This window comes from Dasypus novemcinctus, chromosome 19 (genome assembly GCF_030445035.2).
Source record: "Dasypus novemcinctus isolate mDasNov1 chromosome 19, mDasNov1.1.hap2, whole genome shotgun sequence".
NCBI classification, from domain to species: Eukaryota; Metazoa; Chordata; class Mammalia; order Cingulata; family Dasypodidae; genus Dasypus; species Dasypus novemcinctus.
The window spans coordinates 45931904-45953557 of NC_080691.1; the positions used below are offsets into that span (position 1 = coordinate 45931904).

Genomic DNA, 21654 nt, shown 5'->3' on the forward strand with positions numbered 1-21654 from the left:
GACAGGTTTCAGGTGAAGAGAAAACTCATCCCAGGGTCCCTTGACTGCCTGTGATGGGTGAAGCCCGGCCCTGCCCTTGCCCATGACCTTCCATCTTCTCCCAACTCCTCCCTCCCACTGCAGGTGTTGACCTCAGTGTCCCCTGATCCTCTGTGCCCTCCCTCAGCTCCATAGTCTCTGCCTCCACCTGGACCCTCCCTGCACCCAGGTCCTACCCGCTGCCCACTGCCAGGCCCAGAGATACCGTGGGAAGCTGAGGTCCCCAACAAGACACAGGGGAGTCCCAGCAAACAGGTGCTCAGATCTTCATCCTCTAGTGTAGACTTATAGTACCAGGGGACTGGCCTGAATCCCCCAGACCCCTCTCAGGCTCACTCTGTGAAATACCAGGAGTGCAGTATCAGCAAGGCCTCCTGGGAGCATCTGCTGAGAACCTCTAAAGTCGTTCTTCAGTGTTTCCTCTTGGCTACACCACACTGTGCCTGCCAAAATCCCAAGTCTTTTCTGACCCAATTGGTTTGAATGCTGCCACCCCCTTCTATTTATCATTTGAATTTAATTACTGAGTATTTCTAAGAAAATCACAGAGCCAAACTTGAGTATAGAAGAAAAACTTTTATTCATTATTTCATGCATTCATTTTTTTGGAAATGTTTATTTTTAAAAAATCAGTTTCACAAATTCATAACACTGGCAGAATTTAAACAGAAAATTCAGAAATCTGTTGCTCACTTGTTTATTATTTCTCAGGGAAAAGACCTTCCTACTGATTATTCTGTATTTACAATTGTTAGCTCCACCTGCAGGGGGCAGTGTTGCCATAAACTTCAAAATTAGAAGTCAGCAGCTGGCAGGAAATAGGGTAGCGACATCAACTATAATAAATTCTGAAGCTGCAGCTTGAAGGGCAGAGGCTTTCAAATTATTCAGGAAAGACAATAGTTAGAGAGTGAGTGAGTTAGTTAGATGGAGAGAGGGAGAGAGAGACATATATATTATATATTAGATAAAGTTTCACCTAGCTAAATCTATGTGTCTCTCTCTATAGGGAAGATATACACCAGTTCCATAAGGGACCCAGTATCTGTCTAAATGTGTTCTTTATGTACAATGCAATTTGGTGTTCATTCTTTCAATGTCTTTGGATGACTCCTTGAGTTTTGGCTATCACAGCATGATTCAAGAAGATCCGAAATGACACCACACTTTCCCTGTGTATTATTCCAGACAACTCCCATGTACATTTGCCCAGTCAGGATGGAAGGGGATATACTGGAGTGAAACTGTCAACTTCATGCCTTCTCTCTTCAGTGCAGGCTCTGTGGGCTCTGATGTGCTGATGCAGCCATCCTCAGTGTATGTGGCCCTGCGACAGACAGCCAGGCTCACTTACTCTGGACAGACCCTCTTGAAAAAATATGCACAGTGGTACCAGTTGAAGACAGGCCAAGCCCCTGTCCTGCTCATCTACAGTGATGACAAAGAGCCCTCAGATATCCTTGACAGATTATCTGGCTCCAGCTCTGGAAAACAGTCACCCTGACCATCAGTGGGTCCAGGCTGGGGATGAGGTTGTCAGTCAGGGCTTTATGGCAGCTACTCAGTAACACAAGCAGATGGGAAGTGAAGCCCTATAGTAAACCCAAGACTGCCTCACTGGTCCCTCCCTCTCTGCCCTGGTCACACTGAGCAGAATGGAGCCTTCTACACAGTGGAGACCTGCGTTCCCTTTCACTCCAAGTCATTGCTCACAGTTTCTCTTCCTAATTTCTGATAGGCTCAAATGAACTCATATACAACCACACAGGCTGCAAATAACAGAGCTGTGGCCACACTATCCTGCTCTTGAAAGACACCACATCTAGGACAGATATTGCAAATGGAACTCCTTGGAAGAATCTATAATCATCAAATTTCCCACCAAGGATTTGTTCAGCTTTGCTAGGGGATGGATCATTAAATCAAATGAAAAAATAAACCACACTGTGAGCATTCTCATGTTTTTACACCAAGCACTACTCTAGGTCATTTCCTAGCCCCACTGTGACATGCTTTATTTCACTCTCCTTGATGGGTAGAATTGGGGGGGGACCCTCAAATCACTTTGCCTTCCCTACTCAGAGATCTTACTCCATATATCTACATCTCCTGGTGGAAAGACATCCAATCTAGAAGGTGAAGCCCAGAAGGTTCATTGCAATAGTAAGATTCATGACTTTTCATTTAAGGGTCCCATCCCTTTTTGGTACAATTAGGGCCCTGAGGATGGAAAATCAGGCTTGCCTTCATTGAGAGTCAAATGTACCTGTATCTCCACCATTGTCATATTAAGGATTCAAATTGGTCCTCATCTGTTTCTTCTTCAATTATAGCAGATTTGTTTCTTTTTACACCTTTTTGTTCTTCCTGGGTTCTCCTCTGGCTCCCACTCTTACTGTTTAATAGATAAACAATTCCCATGGAACCTTCATTGTCTTCCTAGAAATGATCAGGTCCCTTCAGTAACAGCCATCCTGTTCCCTTGTGCTGACAATTACTATGGTTTCTCCATAGTTCCTCCATGGTTTCTCCTGATCCTCCCATTTCACAGTCTCAGTGAATTTCTGGGCCCATGATCCCAGTTCCTCACAGGTGACAGTTTGAATTGTCACCTTCTAACTTGTGCCAGCATGCACTGGGCTCTGCCCACCATTTTCCTGCATCTTCAGTATAAATTCATAATACTGTCCCAACTTTATGATATACCATGTGGGCCATGCTGGATTCAACAGTTGCCGACTGACTTCCCCCAGACATAAATCTGACTCAGATTCAATTTATGAAAATAAGAGGGACTGCACCCTGGACCAATACATGTGAAAGGGAAAGAACACAGGACCAACCAGAGGGTGACTTTGCATTGACAAAGCCTCCAGAAAGAACTTAGCTCACCCCAGGGGAGCTCTGAGCCTGGAAAAGTTCTTCAAGATTTCCCTGCATTATGGTGAGGGGACCAATATTTATAACACTGCATTGGAAACTGGAGGCCCCAGGTCATCATCACTACCCAGTGCAATTGTGGAGCAGGAGGGTGAAAGGTGAGAACAGCGTTCACAGCACCCAGGGGACTGAATGTTGGAAATGCGCCCATCAAAGGAGTTCACGGATAAATCTGAACTCCAGCTGCACCCTTGTCACTCCATGATCCTTCTGCATTCCACTACCTGTCTGCCCCAGAGGGAGGGAAAACCTCTTTTGATTTGACAACAGAGAAAGCATAGAAGGGACAGAGTCCAGAATGAAGGCCGAGAGAGTGAAGACTCACACAGGTCAAAGGCATGGGAGGACTTGTCAGAATCTCCACCTGGAAAAAGATGCCCCTGTGACTGCAGCAGGCAATGCAGCATGGCCACCAGGGGGCAGCAGAGAGTCACCTGGCAAAGCCACGTGGAGATTGGCTGGACTTTGGGCAACAGGACAATTCTAATGGCAGGTATATTTAGTGACATGGCCCTGAGATCCAAATTAAGAGGAATTCTGCTATCATTGCAGTATAGTTTGTAACACTAATGTTAAATTTCTTCTGCTCTGTGGGTCTCCACTCTGGCTCCAGAGATGCTGTTTCTCTGGCTACTTGTCCAGTAGCTCAATTCCCCTGTAACCCCATCCCAGCCGTGCTTCTCTCTTGCCCTGAAAGCACCCACCACAGAGCACAGGACCTGGTTTTCTCTGTCACCCCAGGAACCAGGTGTCAAATTTAACTTCTAGTTATAACCTGGCACTCTAGAATTGCTCTAACCCACTTGTAACATTAAATGTCTGTGAGGTTTTTTTAATTTAATACATTTTATGCATGAGTGAAAGCAAATTAATTGCAATGAATTGTAGTCATGGTGCTCCCATAGCTCTCATCCTGCCTCCCTGCTCTCCCTGAGCAAATATTTCTTATAGAGCAGACAAGCTTCTGACCTGTACCTGGCCCTAACCCAATGGAGGGATACTGAGGCAAAGACCCCATGACCTACCCAGGAGCTCACAGCCAATGGCAGAAACATTAAGCCCTAAACATACTTGAAAGCTTCAAGTGCATTTGACAAGAAGTGTTTTTAATTTGATTCATATGTAAAGACTCCAAAAGAGGAACTCAATCTAGACACTGCATCTGGCTCAGCCAAAAATCAGTTAACAACAATGAACTTTTGCCCTTGGACAGAAATTAAACTGATGGGACAGAGCAAGGGTCTGGGGCCCCAGGACCACTCAGCATCACTCTGTGACTGTCTGGCCATCTCCAGGACAAGCCCAGCGTACACTATGGGCAGGGAATTTGGGTACTTAGAAGACACAACGAGATGCCCCCTGAGCTCAGCCATGGCCAGGCCAGCCCAGGAAGGACCCAAGACAAAGAATGAAGGTGCAGACAAACCCCAGACTCAAGGTACCAGGAAGGGAAAGAGATTCCCCTGGGCTGAGGGTGGATGTGTAGGGTCTGTACCTCCCCTCCCTCTGTCCCTGGAGGATAAGCCTTCCTCTGGGAGCCACAAAAACTACCTCAGCAGCAACCTTTGGGTTGAGGCTGCTTTGCATAAAGAAAGCTCTCTTCAGCCAGGGGATAAGAGGGTCCTGGGGAACTCCAGCCCTACTTCAGGGCCTCTAGGAGCATCCACCATGGCCTGGATCCCTCTCCTCCTCACCCTCCTGGTTCACTGTACAGGTGCTGCCACCCGGGTCACACCCATTGCTTACCCCCCAGGCCTCTGGCCAAGCCTGGCCCTGCCTCTGAGCTCAGCAGGGTCTGGGGTTAGGTGGCTGTTCTTTGTAGCCAAGAATATGGGGTTCTGGGGAAGGCTGGATGGAGAGGGGTGGCCTGCGGGACCACGGGATCCTTGGAACTCAGTCAAGGGAGGCAGGCTGGGGATTCCTGTGTCTCACGCCCAAATCTCATTTCTCTCCTGCAGGCTCTGTGGCCTCCTACGTGCTCACCCAGCCACAGTCGGTGTCCGTGGCCCTGGGACAGACAGCCAAGATCAACTGTGGGGGAGACAACATTGGAAATGAAGTTGTTCATTGGTATCAGCAGAAGGCAGGGCAGGCCCCTGCACTAGTCATCTATAGTGATAGTGAACGACCCTCGGGGATCCCTGACCGATTCTCTGGCACCAACTCAGGGAACACGGCCACCCTGACCATTAGTGGGACCCAGGCCATGGATGAGGCTGACTATTACTGTCAAGTATGGGATAGCAATAATGATGCTCACAGTGACTCAGGCAGACGGGGAAGTGAGACAAAAACCTGTTCCCCTGTCAGTGTCTCCCTCTCCTCCAGCCCCAGGAGGACTGTAGACAAATGAGCCCAGGCTGCCAAGTGCTCCCCCACCCACTCTTTTCCTTCCAGTTCAGCAGGTCTAAGTGTTTGGAAAACAATTCTGGGTCACCCTTGGGAGACCCCAGATAGGGACCAGGACTTGAGGTTCATATGGGATTCAGGGGCTCACAGGCCATTTGGTGGCAGCATCCATGGGGCTTGACACCCCACTGCTCAGTGTCCTCAGCTGCCAGTAACAATACAGAGGAGCCAGGGAACTGGACTGATTCCCCCTGTGTGACCCTGTCACTAGCCTGGAGGGGTCTCCTGGTAATCCCTGCTAAGCAGCTGCCCAGGTCACATGATCTATGTCCTTTACCACTCCTGACCACATATCCCTGCCTCCCCAAATTCCCAACTTTGGAGTCATGTCGTGTCCTCCCTGATCTGGCTCTGAATCCCAACTCTTCCATAGGCCCCTGTGACACCTAAGAACCTCCCCAAAGGGCCCTGACAGAGCTCTCCAGCCCTCCCTCTGCCCATCACCTCTTTTCTCCTCTTGTCCTAATAGGAGCTCTAAGGTCAGTGCTGGAGACAGGCCCACCCAGCCCCAGATCAGAACAGCCTGCCTGTTATTTTCCTCCAAACCCTCCACTCATTTTCTGCAGGGCACCTCCCCCTGCTCACACTGGGCCACAGTGAATTCTCTCTCTTCCTCTTTCTCTCTCTCTTTCTATAGATATATAATCACACAGTGTTCTACTAAGTGCAACATCATTCTCAAAGAGGATAAAATGATCAATGACCCTCTCCCATTTCATTGTCATGTTTCCTGAACTGCACAGGAATTTCTACCACAGCTGTGTAATTGTGTTACCAGTCAGGACTCAAAAATCCCACCATCACATTTCATGGTGTTCCTCTCCTGCCAGCATTTTCCAACCAAGAGTCTTTGGAAGCTTTGTCTGCTGCAAAACATTGCCAAGAGGTCCCCAAGGAAAGGCTGTGTGCAAACTTCACAAGACTCAGTGATTGCAGGGTGGGACTGTGGTCAGTGCACACCTTAGGACCATTCATTCAGCACAGCAGGACCATGGGGTTGTTCAAGTTTAATTAAGATGTGGACATGCAATGAGAGGCTCCTTCATAGCTCTTCTCCTGAATTGCACTGAGGGGAAGACAGTGGTTGATGACAGTCCTGATCACTGACTGACAGGCATGGAAGTTATCTCCTGGCAGAAAGAGAAGTTCAGAAACATGACATTCTTAAGATGGAATTTAAATGTAAAATATTTTCTCAAAACACAATAGAAGTAAGCTAGAATTAATAACAGAGGAAAACCACCAATTTCACAAGAATGTGGAAAGAAGCAACACGTTCTTAAAGAGTAATGGGTCAAAAAATCAAAAGAGAAATTATGAAATACAGAGAAATATGAAAATTAAATGCAAAGAGAAAATTAAGTGGATGGGATGCATCCGAGGCATTTCTCAGAGGGAAAAGTATACATTCATACTACTATGTGACAGATACAGAGAAAGAACTTTTAATAACCTAAGAGCTCACCTTGAGGATCTGGAAAAGAAGAGCAATCAAACCCAAAGATAGGAGAAGAAATATTACTAAAGGTGAGAGAAGAGATAAATGAAAGAGAGAATAGGAAACTGACAGGGGAATCAACAAAACCAATGTCTTTGAATAGATCAATAAAAATAGTCAATTAGAAAAAAATGACATCACGATGAAAATTTTATCACCAATACAACACTGGATTTGAATAAACAATATTTAAAAACCCAGGCATTGGAACCAAGTTGCTAGGATTTTCTTGAGCAAATCAATGATCTTGATACATATTAATAAAGCATACAATTCATCCAAAGTGTACAATCACTGGTTTTCAGTATAATCACATAGCTGTGCATTCATCACTTCAATCATTATTAGACCATATTCATTATTAATAATAATAATAGTAAACAAAAAGCAGACAAGAAAATTCTTCACCTCAATCTCTCTTTTTAATTTTCTGCAAAAACCAAAAGAAAATTTGTAGAATATTTGTACATGAGGATAAATTAAGAGATGCATTTTAATTCAGCAAAAATTTTTTTTGGTTGAGTGTTCATAATAATGAAATGAGAAGGAATTAGTGAGAATTTATTTAATATATGCAGACATAATAGTTTTGAAACTACTGAGGTTTCTGAATCAAAATCAAATCAATTCCCTTAGGAAAGTGAACCAGGCTTTGTCAATGAGGATTTAAATATTAAAGGAAATGAGAATTGGGAACTCTATTCAGTTACTTGAAAAATTTTAAATGTGCTTATACAACATAGATATGCAAATCTACTTTGTAAACAACTGTAAATTTAATGAAACATTAATGGAGATCAAGTACTACTGATTAAAATGCTGTGTCTTAACTGACAGGTAATTTCACATCTGACTTCAAAGTCTTAATGGGAAAAAAATAGAATGTAAACTATCTCAAAAAAAATTTTACATTGATACAGTGTTATATTGGATTAAATAAAATATAGTATTAAAATTAACTCACCTCTTTTCTTTTTATTTTTCAAGCAATGAGGAGTTACTTCAAGTTAAGATAGGGCTCACAACCTACTGCCATTGGACATGGGGCTGCAGACCCGCTCAGTTGAGAGGTGCTTTGGACAACCAGGCAGGAAGCCCGGTCTGGGTTCTACTCCACCAACAGGGGGCAGCAATGCCACAAGGAGAGCGTCCAGAAGAAATTGAGGCTGCCCAAGTAAACCTACTTGCAAAGGAGAACTGAGGTCGGGGGTGCCCAGATGTCAAGACTGAGTTTTCAGACTGGCTGGTCGGAACCCACCAGCTACCCCCTTAGCCTATAGCCATCATGTCTTTAGGGATAGGCTCTGACAGAACAATCTCCCAGCAGCAGCAGTTAGTGACCACCTGGGCAGGGAATGTTACAGAATCTAGTCCCAGCAATGGGGCCTCGTGAAGCAGAACTCTAGAGGTAACTCCTCCAGGTCCTGGGCTCTTCTCCTACTCAACAGCAGAATCTGAACAATTTCTCTATTCTGAGAAAGGAAGCCAAAATGCACCAGTAACCTCATTCACAGCATTTGTAGGTGCTGAAATGATGATGACAATCTAGGAAATGCACTCTGCAGAAAATATCTACCTCCTCAAGAAAGAACAAGAAGACAGTTTAAGGAACATGGTTTTGAGTTAACCATGGTGAGATCAGGGAAGGACCAAAGCACAGAAGGAAGGCTGGGGGAGGGAGGTAAACCATCACAGGTCAAAGCAGAGACAGGACTTTGAAGCAGAGTCTGAGGTGGTGACAGGGAGGAGACAGTGGGAGCTGGACTTAGGGAGGCAGCTCCCACCACCTCTCTCCTGGGAATCCTCACTTCTCTGAACTCAAACTGCCTTCCCAGGTGGGCCAATGAGGGCTGGTCTGTTTTACATACGAGGAGGCTCTTTCCTGGGGGGATAACAGGGGCTGGGGGAGCCTGCCTAGCTGGGATGTCAGGAGTAGAGCTCTGGAAAGTCTCCTCCATGGCCTACAGCCCCCACCTGCTCACCCTCCTCATCCTCTGCACAGATGCTGCCCCCAGGCCCTGTTCACAGGCTCAGCCCCCACAGGGGACTTCCTGGGCCTCCCTAAACACTGTGCTAAGCCCTGGCCAGAGACAGAGGTGGGCACCCCATGAGTGAGTCCCTCAACCTCAAGCTCACCTCTTATCTTCTGTCCTTGTAGGGTCCATGGTCTCTTCTGAGCCCACACAGTCACCCTTTGTGTCCATGGCTCTGGGAGAGACTACCAGACTCACCTGTGTGAGAGATGGCCTGGAGGCCAACGACATGCACTGGTACCAGCAGAAGCGAGGCTGGGCCCCAGCGCTGCTCATCTAGTGACAGCAAATGGGTCTCAGGGATCCCTGACCACTTCTCTGCTCCAAATCACAGGACACGGCCACCCTGACCATCAACAAGGCCCAGGCTGAGGACAAGGCTGCCTATGACTGTCAAGTGGGGTTTTCCAGCAGTCAGGAAGCTCACCGTGACACAGGCATTTGGAAGTGAGACAGAAACTCTGCTCCCCTGTCTGGGCCCCACTCTCCCTCCAAGCCCCAGGGGGACTGAGGACACACAGTGGGCAGGACTGGCCTGGTCTGCATAGGTCTGAGACCCTCAGGCTGCCCTTTCTTCACAGCACTTGAGGCCAGCTCAGCAGGACCATGTAGCTTTGATGTGTTCTGTTCTTGGCTGTGCATTGGGGAATGACATCCTGCATCATCATGATCTCTTGGTTTCTGTAGGTCGTGACTAGGCCACCTCTTCAACCAACTAGTTTAGCATTTAGAGCTGTCCAGGTGCAGGTTAGACCCTGATTCCCCACACTTAAGGGTGGCCTGGGATTCTGACAACAATCCAGTGTCATGGTCACTGGTGTCCATGATGGTCCCTCTTCAGGGCTGACACACCCACTGCAGCCCATGGAGCCCCTTGCAGCATGCACTCATGTCTCACAAGGATTGCCATCTTCTGCAGGAAACTGAACCCTATAAGTTTATGCCACCATTAAGAGGTTGATGTGGTCTAGTGATGGGGTCTAATGATGGGGTCTAGTGATGGCAGAGGCCAAGCTCCCAAGGCACTGCCTCAGTTGGGTATAGCTTGAAAGTCTCCCAGCTCAGAGTTCCTGGGAAAGTCAGGTCCCTCAATTCCTTTCACACTGTAGTTTCCTTCTACTTCTGCACTGTCTTATTTCCCTTACACTCTCAATGGAGATTGTCCCCAACATCCTTCCACGTGCAAATCTCCATTGCAGAGTCTGCTTCAGGCAGCTTTCCCCAGATGTGTCACCAACAAACCAAGGGCTCCATTCTGCCACCCAGCAAGATGAGGTCTTCCCTGGACTCCAGGGAGCACATCCACCCCACACATCCCAGCTCGACCATCCCTTTATTTTCACAGAGTGAAAACAGAGCCTGGCAAGGGAGCTGCTTGAGGCAATTAAAGTTTCAAAGAATTAGATCCATCCTGAAGGTGATTCTAGGGAAAAGTGTAGCAGGTGCCTCAGGCCTAAGTGAACTAGCAGTTCAGCCACTGTGAGTGTGAGCTATGAAATGGACATGGTTCCAATTCCACCCTCCAAATCACATTTGGTCATAGGTGCTACCACCCAGGTCCTGAGCACAGGTTCAGCCCCCAGAGACCCTGTCTCAGGGTGGAATCCCTGGGAGTGAGGCCCTCACCTCAGACCACCATCCCCTCCTTTGAAGGCTCTGCCATGATATTCATTGAGGTGACAGAGCTGCCCTCTTTTCTTATATCCCTGGAACAGATGGCCACTCTGAACTGCCAGAGTAAGCACAGAAGACCCAGTGTGTGCTGGAACCAGCAGACAGCAGTTTGAGCCTTGGGCTTGTCACCTGGGAGGACAGCAGCAGCCCCTCAGGGTTGCTTGGCCCATCAGTACTGGCTGGTCTCTCAGTACTGGTTAAATCACAGACTGAGAGAGATTGAGGGCTGCTCTGCCTGAGGTCTAAACCTGGGCTCTCCATTATGGCAGCCCATAGACACTTATTCCTAGGAAGTATTGGAAATGTGGCTATTACAAACAAATAGCTCATTTTTTTAGGTTTTATTTAATTTTTATTGTCTTTTTTTAAAGATACATAGATCACACAAAATGTTACATTAAAAAATATAAGAGGTTCCCATCTATCCCACACTCCACTCTACCCCACTCCTCCCACATCAACCTCATTCATCATTGTGGCACATTCATTGCATTTGGTGAATACATTTGGAGCACTGCTGCACCACATGGATTATAGGTTACATTGTAATTTACACTCTCCTCCAGTTCATTCAGTGGGTTATGGCAGGATGTATAATGTCCAGCATCTGTCCCTGCAATATCATTTAGGACAACACCAATTCCCAAAAATGCCCCCACATCATATCTCTTCTTCTTTCTCCCTGCCCTCAGCAAGTACTGTGGCCAGTGGCTCCACATCAGTGATACAATTTCTTCCATTGCTAGAGTCACAATAGTTCTATAGTAGAATACCAGTAAGTACACTCTAATCCTTATTTTATTCCTCCATCCTGTGGACGCTGGGATGGTGATGTCCACTCCACCTCTAAATCAAGAGGGGGCTTATCCCATATGGCTGATGGATGTACTTCTCCTGCTTGCAGTTGTAGGCACTCTCAGTTCCCAGGTGTGATGGTTGACCATCTTCACCTCCCTATTAGCTGACCTGGGTAAGTCCAACAAACTAGAGAGTAGGAGTTGCAACTCTGCTAAGGCTCAGGACCCAGCTAGCACATGGCCAATCCCAATATTCAAGTCTCCTGAGTATACACCAGACCCAGCACCAACCACAGGTTCAGTAAAAGTGACAGAAGAGGCATGTGTAGAAAGGTCATATCTGAGTCCAACTCTGTCACACTCAGGAACACAAACTCCAAAGTGGGACCACTGACAAGGCACTGAACTCCAGAGCCATCTGCCATGACGATAGAATCTGTGTGTCTCTGTAGCCATCAGGAGCACCAGTACCTAGGGTCATATCTACTTTGGCTGTCTCTGGGATCCTGCTGAGGCATACATAAGCACAACCCCTCTGATGACCTCTGGATTCATTTCGAAGGCTCTTAATCATGCAAACTCCTTTGTCTTTACCATTTCCCCCTTTTATTCAAGGTCTTTTTCTAGTGGCATCACCATTGGTAGTAATCCCTTGTCACCAGGGAGGCTCATCCCCAGGAGTCATGTCCCATGCTGGGGGGAGGGAAGGTAATGCATTTACATGTTGAGTTTGGCTTAGAGAATGGCCACATTTCAGCAACATGGAGGCTCTCAGGATGTAACTTTTAGGCACCCTGTGACTCTAGGCCTAGTTCATATTTCAGGCACACAGGTTCATAAGCATAGTCATCATTGGACCATCCTTCTTCACTGGTCTTTGCCCTTGCACTTGGGGGACTGTTGTTATTCCACTGAGGAATGTGACAGGTCTCCCTTGGCTAGGAACTCAGCACTCCCTCAGTTGTTGTTTGTAACTCTAACTACTATGAAAATGCCCAATGAATATCCGAACATTTTTATATACACTATATACATGCCCTGGAGAACTCCCTCTCAACCATGTGTCCCCTATCAATAACACCCCACACCACTGCCTTGCTGCTGTACATACAGGGCAACACCTATTACAGTGACGAAAGGCAAAACATCAAAAACAATGTTTTATGATATTTTTCATTTTTTAATACCCCAATTTATTTTTTACTTTGTTTTAGTATTTCTAAATTAGTATGTATTCTATTTCTAATTTTTAAACTATCATTACTATTTCATTTTCCTACTATTTGAATTTGGTCACATATTAGGCTTCATTTTTGAACAAGTTTTGGACCACAGTGGGTTTCAACTATGGCAGGGGAGGAACTCATTTTTTAATTGTATATTTAACTTAAATTGTATTTTATTTGGATGAATTGTATAAATGAAGCAGTTTAAAATATGATCCTACAAAATGTTTTTTATCATTTTGATAGAACTATGATTCATTCAACATTTATATCACATGAGAGACTGTTGTGTTTTAGGATGTGTGTTTGTTGTGTGCAGCATTTCTAGGATTTCACATACTCATTCTACTGATCCACACAGCATCAAAGGAGTAAATCACTTTGAAATATTTTTCTCACCTCAGATTTTAATAAGATTATGTATTTGATTATTTTATGCAGGCAGCACAATTAACTGTGATAACTATAGAAATTGTAATTAGCTATTTAATTGAAATTATTTTTTTAAAGATTTATTTATTTATTTATTCCCCCCCATCCCCACCCCCTGGCGGTTGACTGTTCTCTGTGTCCATTCACTGTGTCTTCTTTGTCTGCTTCTGTTGTTGTCAGCTGCATGGGAATCTGCATTTCCCCCTGTTGCATCATCTTGTGTGTCAGCTCCCCATGTGTGTGGCACCATTCCTGGGCAGGCTGCAATTATTTTCGCTCTGGGCAGCTCTCCTTATGGGGCACACCCCTTGCGTGTGGGGCTCCCCCATGTGGGGGACACCCCTGCGTGGCACAGCATTCCTTGTGCGCATCAGCACTGCACATGGGCCAGCTCCACATGGGTCAAGGAGGCCCAGGGTTTGAACCCTGGACCTCCCATGTGTTAGACGGACACCCTAACCACTGGGCCAAGTCCACAGACTTTAATTGAAATTCTTAATACAATTTTTGTTATATAATTAATTTCTAATTTTTAAAAAATATTGAGTATTTTTAATTAAAAATCAAGCTAATTACTGTTACAGAAAGAAAACTACTACTGTGAGTAGAAGAGTTAGGAAAAAAATTTGGAAAAAATTATATTACATATCTTGAATACATGACAAATGCATTTAGTTATTCTTTAAAGTAGTAAAACCAACAAAGTAGACATAAAAAAAGACAAATTATCAAATTCATAATGAATTTACTAAGAAGTCTCCCCTTAACAGACAAAAAAAAAATCATAAAATTAAACAACTGAAACAGAATTTTGTTTTCAACAACAAAAATATAATGATTTTTTTGGATAATTAACTCTTATAAATTTGACCAGTCATAAGATGACTTGAATTTTTGCACATGCTAAAAATCATTGTTGCAATTAGGCAAATTTAAGACAATTATGCAACTAAAATTTTAAGCATAATTTAGGAAAAATAAAAGCTTTGTAATTATAGAAATAAGACCTTGCACAATAGCCTAAAGAATATTGAATTCCCATCCTGGGAATTCATGCTACATTCTTAAATAGAGCATCAATAATCCCCTGAGAACATGGACAGGCCTTGCATAGGAGGACAGACCACTACACCAGACCCTTGATATTGATAGTTGTAATTGTTAACCTTTACTTGTGAAATTGAAACTTACCCTTGTATTATATAGTGCCTAAGAGTTACCTCCTGAAAGCCTCCTTGTTGCTCAAATGTGGTCTCTCTTCAAGCCAAATAGCATATAAACACACTACCTAGCCCCCACCCCCAGTTTGGGACATGAATCCTGGGGATGAGCCTCTCAGGCAACAAGGAATTTTACCAAGTGCTACATAGTGATACACTTGGAAAAAGACCTAGAGCAAAAGGGGGAAATTTTAAATACAAAAGAGTTTTTATGGAAAAGAGATTTCAAAATGAGTCAGGAGTTCATTCCAAAGGTTACAAGTATGTATGCCTCAGCAGGAACTCTTGATTGCCACATCAAACAATGAAACCCCTGAGGCTTTGGAGACATATAAGCAGTATAGTCAGGGCAGACAATCTCAGGAATTTGGCACCTTGTCAGTGGACCTTATTTTGGATATATGTTCCCCAATGTTACAGAGTTAGGCTCATTTATAATTTCCCTACACATGGCTCTTATGCCCCTTTTGTTTGTAACTATAATTAGTGACAATTTGAGATTATTTATGATTCCACAAAGAGAAAGGCTTATGTTTATAAACTAATCTATTCTTCTAGGTGTGATAATCATTGATTGTATTAAATTCAAAGGTTTTAAGTTTATTGATAAAATCAATTTAGAACTTTTTCTTTGACCATGTCAGCAAGGTGTGATTTATATTGAGTTCTGAACCCTTTGGTGGGCTGATATAAATGGACACTTTTTCAAGAAGACATACAGGAAGAGAGAGACCTTCCTCATTTTTGATCCTGGGGCCCAGGGTAGAAATGAGCCATTCACCTGATAGTTTGCAGCAGAAGAGAACAGAGCAGCTGAGGAGCTGAGAAGACCAGAAAAAAAATGAGCCCTATGACAGAGGCTGAGCTAGGAAGTCCTGAGAGACCAGGCAGAGATGGCCCCCCATCTTGCCTTAACATATGATAGCTGACTATGCTGAGAAAGTACTTTCTATTGTACCTTATGTTGGACTTTCCATGGCCTTGAAACTGTAAATTTTTACCCCAAATAAATACTTTTTTAAAAAGCCAACAGATTTCTGGTACTTTGCATCAGTACTCCTTTGGAAGATTCAGACAAGCACCATACTTGTTAAATATATGTCATGGAGACTTTAATCTTTGGTCTGTTCACATGCTAGTTGAACTGTGAGTCTCAGCAGAGTTGCAACAACTACTGTCCAGTTTATTGGACTCACCCAGAACAAGTTACAAAAGGATGATGATGGATACCACCCATCCCCCCAAAAAACAGAAAATCCAGAACTGCAAGTAAGACAGTTCCATCTATCTGCTTAATGGGATCTAAGAACTCTCTAAATCAGAAACATAGTGAGCATCATCATGTAAAAATCCTCAATATTGAGGAATGAACAAACATAAAGGGGAAATGCAACTATGGATTAAGTAGGCATTATTATTATAGCATTGTAAGATTTTTATCATTGACATAAAGGCAGTGGCAACCAGAGATTCTGAGGGGAGGGACAGGGAAGAATTAATGTAACATGAGGCATTTTGGGGACATTGGAATTGACCTGCATGATATTGTGATGATGGATATAGGCCATTATACATTTTGTCAAAACCTATAAAATTGTGCAGTACTGTAAGAAATGAAGATTAGTTTAGTTTTCACATAAAGGATTAAAATATTAATTAATGTACCCTGGCAACCTACTGCCTTTGTCTCCCACGTTTCTGGTTAAGCAGAAACAAAGAAAACCAGCTTAAGCCAGTTCTATAGGCAGTGAAAAAAGATGCCTAAGAAAGAGCTAAGCCAATACAAATTCAGCACTAAATTCCATTCCTTATTTGGCAAAGGTGAGCAGGTAAAAAAGCTAAAATGGTTGGAATGTGATGGGAGAAGTGGTTAATCACAAACTTTTGCGTGGGCAAGTTAGATCTTCTCAGATAGGTTGTAACTTCTAAAGTATCCAACCTATGAAAAAAACAGAGGAAGGGCTTGCATGCTAGGCTTAGGGGTGTAAATTGTGTCCGTTTTCTTTGTTCAGAGCACCAGCCACATTTTCTGGTTGTGCACTCCTTTATGCAAGATTGAGAATAAATTCTTTTCTTCTCCACAATTGGGTGAGCCTTATTTTCTTTCAAAAAAAGATTTCTCGGAGGCCCAGACTTCACACCACAATTTGGAAATTAAACAGCACACTCTTAGAAAAACAGCGGGTCAAAGAGGAAATCTCAAAAAAAAATCAATGACTACCTTGAATCAAATGATAATGATAACACAACATACCAAAATTTATGGGATGCAGCAAAAGCAGTACTGAGAGGGAAATTTATAGCCATAAATTCACATATCAAAAAAGAAGAAAGAGCAAAAATTGAAGAACTAACTGCACTTTTGATGGAATTAGAAAAACAACAACAAAGTAACCCAACAGGAAGAAGAAAGAAGGAAATAACAAAATAAGAGCAGAACTAAATGAAATAGAAAATAAGAAAGCACTTGAAAAAATAAACAAGAACAAGAGCTGGTTTTTTGAGAATATCAACAAAATTGACAAACCTTTAGTGAGACTAACAAAGAAAAAAAGAGAAAAGATGCAAATACACAAAATAAGAAATGAGAAAGGTGATATCACCACTGATCCCACAGAAATAAAGGCTATCATAAGAGGATACTTTGAAAAACTATATTCCAACAAAAATGACAATTTAGAGGAAATGGACAAATTCCTAGAAACACATAAACAGCCCATACTGATGAAAGAAGAAATTGAGGATCTTAACAAACCAATCATAAACAAAGAGATAGAATCAGTCATTAAAAATCTCCCAACTAAGAAGAGCCCAGGGCCAGACCGCTTCACAGGTGAATTCTACAAAACATTCCAGAAAGAACTAACAACAATCCTGTTGAAACTATTCCAAAAAATCGAAACAGAAGGAACATTGCTGAACTCCTTCTATGATGCCAACATTATCCTAGTACCAAAGCCAAACAAAGACACCACAAGAAAGGAAAATTACAGACCAATTTCTCTAATGAATCTAGACGCAAAAATACTTAACAAAATACTTGCTAATCATATTCAACAACACATTAAATGAATTATACACCATGACCAAGTAGGATTTATTCCAGGTATGCAAGGATGGTTCAACATAAGAAAATCAATTAATGTGGTACACTATATAAACACATTGAAGGAAAAAAATCACATGATTATATCTATAGATGCAGAAAAGGCATTTGACAAAATACAGCACCCCTTCTTGATAAAAACACTCCAAAAGATCGGAATACAAGGAAACTATTTGAACATGATAAAGAGTATATATGAAAAACCTACAGCCAACATTGTTTACAATGGTGAAATCCTGAAATCCTTTCCTCTAAACTCAGGAACAAAACAAGGATGCCCATTGTCTCCGCTCCTATTCAACATTGTCTTGGAAGTACTTGCACGAGCACTGAGGCAAGAACCAGATATAAAAGGCATTCAAATTGGAAGGGAAGAAGTCAAAATTTCATTATTTGCAGATGACATGATCCTATACATAGAAAACCCTGAGAGATCTACAACAAAGCTTCTAGAACTCATAAATGAGTTCAGCAAAGTCGCAGGTTATAAGATCAATGCGCAAAAATCAGTAGCATTTCTGTACACCAATAATGAGCAAGATCAGGAGGAAATCAAGAAACAAATACCATTCACAATAGTAAATAAAAAAATCACATACCTAGAAATAAATTTAGCTAAAGAGGTAAAAAACCTATACACCGAGAACTATACAAGACTGTTCAAGGAAATCAAAGAAGACCTAAATAAGTGGAAGAATATTCCTTGTTCATGGATAGGAAGACTGAATATTATTAAGATGTCTATCCTACCAAAACTGATATACACATTCAATGCAATCCCAATAAAAATCAACACAGCCTTCTTTAAGGAACTAGAAAAACTAACTATGAAATTTATTTGGAAAGGGAAGAGGCCCTGAATAGCCAAAGACATGTTGAAAAAGAAAAACGAAATAGGAGGAATCACACTTCCTGACTTCAAAACATACTACAAAGCTACAGTAGGGAAAACAGCATGGTATTGGCATAAGGAGAGACACACAGACCAATGGAATTGAATTGAAAGCTCTGATACAGAACCTCATGTATATAGCCATATAATATTCGATAAAGCCACCAAACCCTCTCAACTGGGAGAGAATGGCCTATTCAACAAATGGTGCCTGGAGAACTGGATAGTCATATGTAGAAGAATGAAAGAGGATTACCATCTCACACCTTATACAAAGATCAACTCATGATGTATCAAAGACCTAAATATAAGAGCCAAGACCATAAAGACCTTAGAAAGCAGTGTAGGGAAACATCTACAAGACCTTGTAGTAGGAAATGGCTTCATGAACATCACACCAAAAGCACGAGCAGCAAAAGGACAAATAGATAAATGGGACACTACAATGGGAGAAAATATTTGGCAACCATATATCTGATAAGAGGCTTATAACTTGCATATATAAAGAACTCATAAATCTTGAAAACAAAAAGATAAACAACCCATTTAAAAAATGGGAAAAAGATTTAAACAGACAATTCTCCAAAGAAGAAATACAAATGGCTAAAAAGCACATGAAAAAAATGCTCCAAATCTCTAGCTATCAGGGAAATGCAAATCAAAACTACAATGAGATACCATCTCACTCCCATAAGATTGGCAGCTATGAAACATACAGAAGAATACAAATGCTGGAGAGGATGTGAAGAAAGGGGAACACTCACCCACTGCTGGTGGGAATGCAGAAGGATCCAACCATTCTGGAGGACAGTTTGGAGGTTTCTCAAAAAACTAACCATAGATTTGCCATATGACCCAGCAATACCACTGCTGGGTATATACCCATCAGAACTGAAAAGAAGGACACAAACAGATATATGTATACCAATGTTCATAGCAGCATTGTTTACTATCGCCAAAAGTTGGAATCAATCCAAATGTCCATCAACAGACGAGTGGATCAATAAAATGTGGTATATACACACGATGGAATGCTACTCGGCTGTCAGAACAAATACACTACAATCACACGTGATAACATGGATGAACCTTGAGAATCTTATGTTGAGTGAAGCAACCCAGGCATTGAAGGACAAATACTACATGACCTCAATGATATGAAATAAGCAAACTGCCTCAGAGAGCTAGACACCGGAAAAGAGGCTTACAGGAAATCGGGGGGTGGAGGAAGGATGTGAGTTAACGTCTGGAGGGGTGGAATCTGTAATGAGCTGGTGGTAAGTATGAGCACAAAGAAGGGACAAAATGGGGGCAAGGGGTTACCTTCGGGTGGGGCTTTGTGGGTTTGAGGGGGGCTGGGGATGGGCAGAGGGGTAATATTGTCCAAAAATTGGGGGGAGGGAGGGGCAACACACGAACATGGGAGAGTGTCAGGTGTTAATTGAGAACAAAATGCTGAGAAAATCGTATCAAAATATAAGTAGGAGGGTTACCTGTTTAGGATGCTCAGGGGGTATGGGCTGTTGTGGCACGGACTCTGGGAGAATAGCTGAAGGCTCATTTTGCCAAGGTGGGTTGTACCATTGGGAAGAGACCCAAGAAGTGAGAGTTGGGGTGGACCCACATCCTGGGGAGGACTAATGCCATCAAATAGAGAGAACTGTATCTCTAGTGAGAAAGGATGGCTCCCAGGGCATTAGGGCAGTTGAGAAAGTCAGGCCTTGAATACTGCTGCAAGTATCTCTGGACATGGCTTCTCGGGAAAGGGAGATTGGCTGGCGTTGTGGGCCCCAAAGGGAGGGGAAAATGGATGTGGAATGGATGGAAACAAGGTAAATATGGGGGCAAGAGAGGAGTTTTGTGAGAATACACGAAGATGAATATAAAACATGTAATATTACTCCAAAAACATATAGGAGATGATAGACTAATAATGTAATCCATAAGGCAAAACATAGGATAACTAAAAAATTTAGAAAACTGTACAACCTAAAGTATGGACCACATATTAAGCACAGATGTCACCTTGTTTGAAAGCTATTGTCTCGGAATCTGTACATCAGTTTCAGGAAATATGATATGAACAAGTTAAGAGATTATCGCTGTGGAAGGGAAAAGGTTTTATGGTGAATCTGGGGAAATACTCTATATTGTATATATGAATTTCGGTGATCTAAGACTCTTCTGAAGCTGACATTATGCTGGGATTGACTTTACAGGAAGTTTTGGATCACAGAGTGGTTCAACAATGGCAGCGGAGGAATACTGATATAGGATGTTATTGACAGGATATATATGGTTGACAGGGAGTTATACAGGGCATATGCCCAGGGTATATAGTAATGTCTAGATATACTCATAGTGGAAACAATTAAAAACAATAGCTGGGGGGGGTTACTGGGCCCCTGGCTGAGGGGTCACTGTTGTGGACCCTGGGGGAGCAGCGGCAGTTCCCCAGGTGCAATGGCAAGAACCAGGAAGGAAGGAGGGCCCAACAGTGGGCTCCTGATACTTATGGCTATGCTTTTGAGCCTATACACCTCCAATAAAAATAAGGCCTAGAGTAGCACTGTGCCTGGGAGTTTCCTCCTGACAGCCTTCATGTTACTCAAATGTGGCCACTTTCACAGTCAAACTCAGCACGTAAATGCAGTGCAGTCCCCCCAGTGTGGGACATGACACCCAGGGATGAGCCTCCCTGGCACCAAGGGATCACTACCACATATCAGCTGAAGATGCAACTAGAAAAGGACCTTGAATTAAAGGTTCAACACGGATCAGCAGAATATCCCTGTCTACATATAATAACATGACTTCAAAATGCTGTTTGACCTAATGTAAGGGGGAAATGGAAAGGAGAAATGAGAATATAAGGCTATGAGTCTCTAAAAAAGAGTCTGGAGGCTGTCAGAAGGAATGCCCTTATGCACAAATGAGTAGAGTCTGAGAGACAGATAAAGTAGATACAATCCCAGGTATTGGTTCTTTTGAGGAATAAAGAGACCCACGGGTTCTATGATCATGGCAGATGGGGTTCACTGCCATGGCAGATGGCCCTTCTCTGGAGCTGGTGTTTCTGCATGATGGAATTGGACTCAGAGGGGATCTCTTTTCACAAGACTCGCATGCTACTTTAATGGAATTGTAGTTGGTGCTGGGGTTTTAGATATATTTAGGGGATTTGAATCTCTGGACTGATAATATGACATCCAGGCCCAGAGCCTCAACAGACTTCAGCTCCTACACTTTGATTTATTGGACTTACCCCACTCAGCTAACATCGAGTTGAAGAAGGTCAACCACCACACCATGGAGCCTAGAGTGTCTACAACTGAAAGCAGGAGGAGTGCATCCAGTATCCATATGGAATCTAAGCCCCCACTTGACA

General features: G+C 43.2%; 1 protein-coding gene across 1 annotated transcript in view; it reads left to right on the top strand.

Annotated features, from left to right (window-relative positions):
• Positions 1-4584: 4584 nt before the first annotated feature.
• The window catches only part of LOC101422127 (immunoglobulin lambda-1 light chain-like), a 37508-nt gene continuing 20438 nt past the window's right edge, over positions 4585-21654 (top strand). Inside the window, exons 1-3 of the mRNA XM_023589390.2 lie at positions 4585-4693; positions 4938-5240; positions 19583-19595. Coding sequence (XP_023445158.1) covers positions 4648-4693; positions 4938-5240; positions 19583-19595 — 362 coding nt within the window. The 5' untranslated portion in view covers positions 4585-4647. The remainder of the gene's footprint in view (positions 4694-4937; positions 5241-19582; positions 19596-21654) is intronic.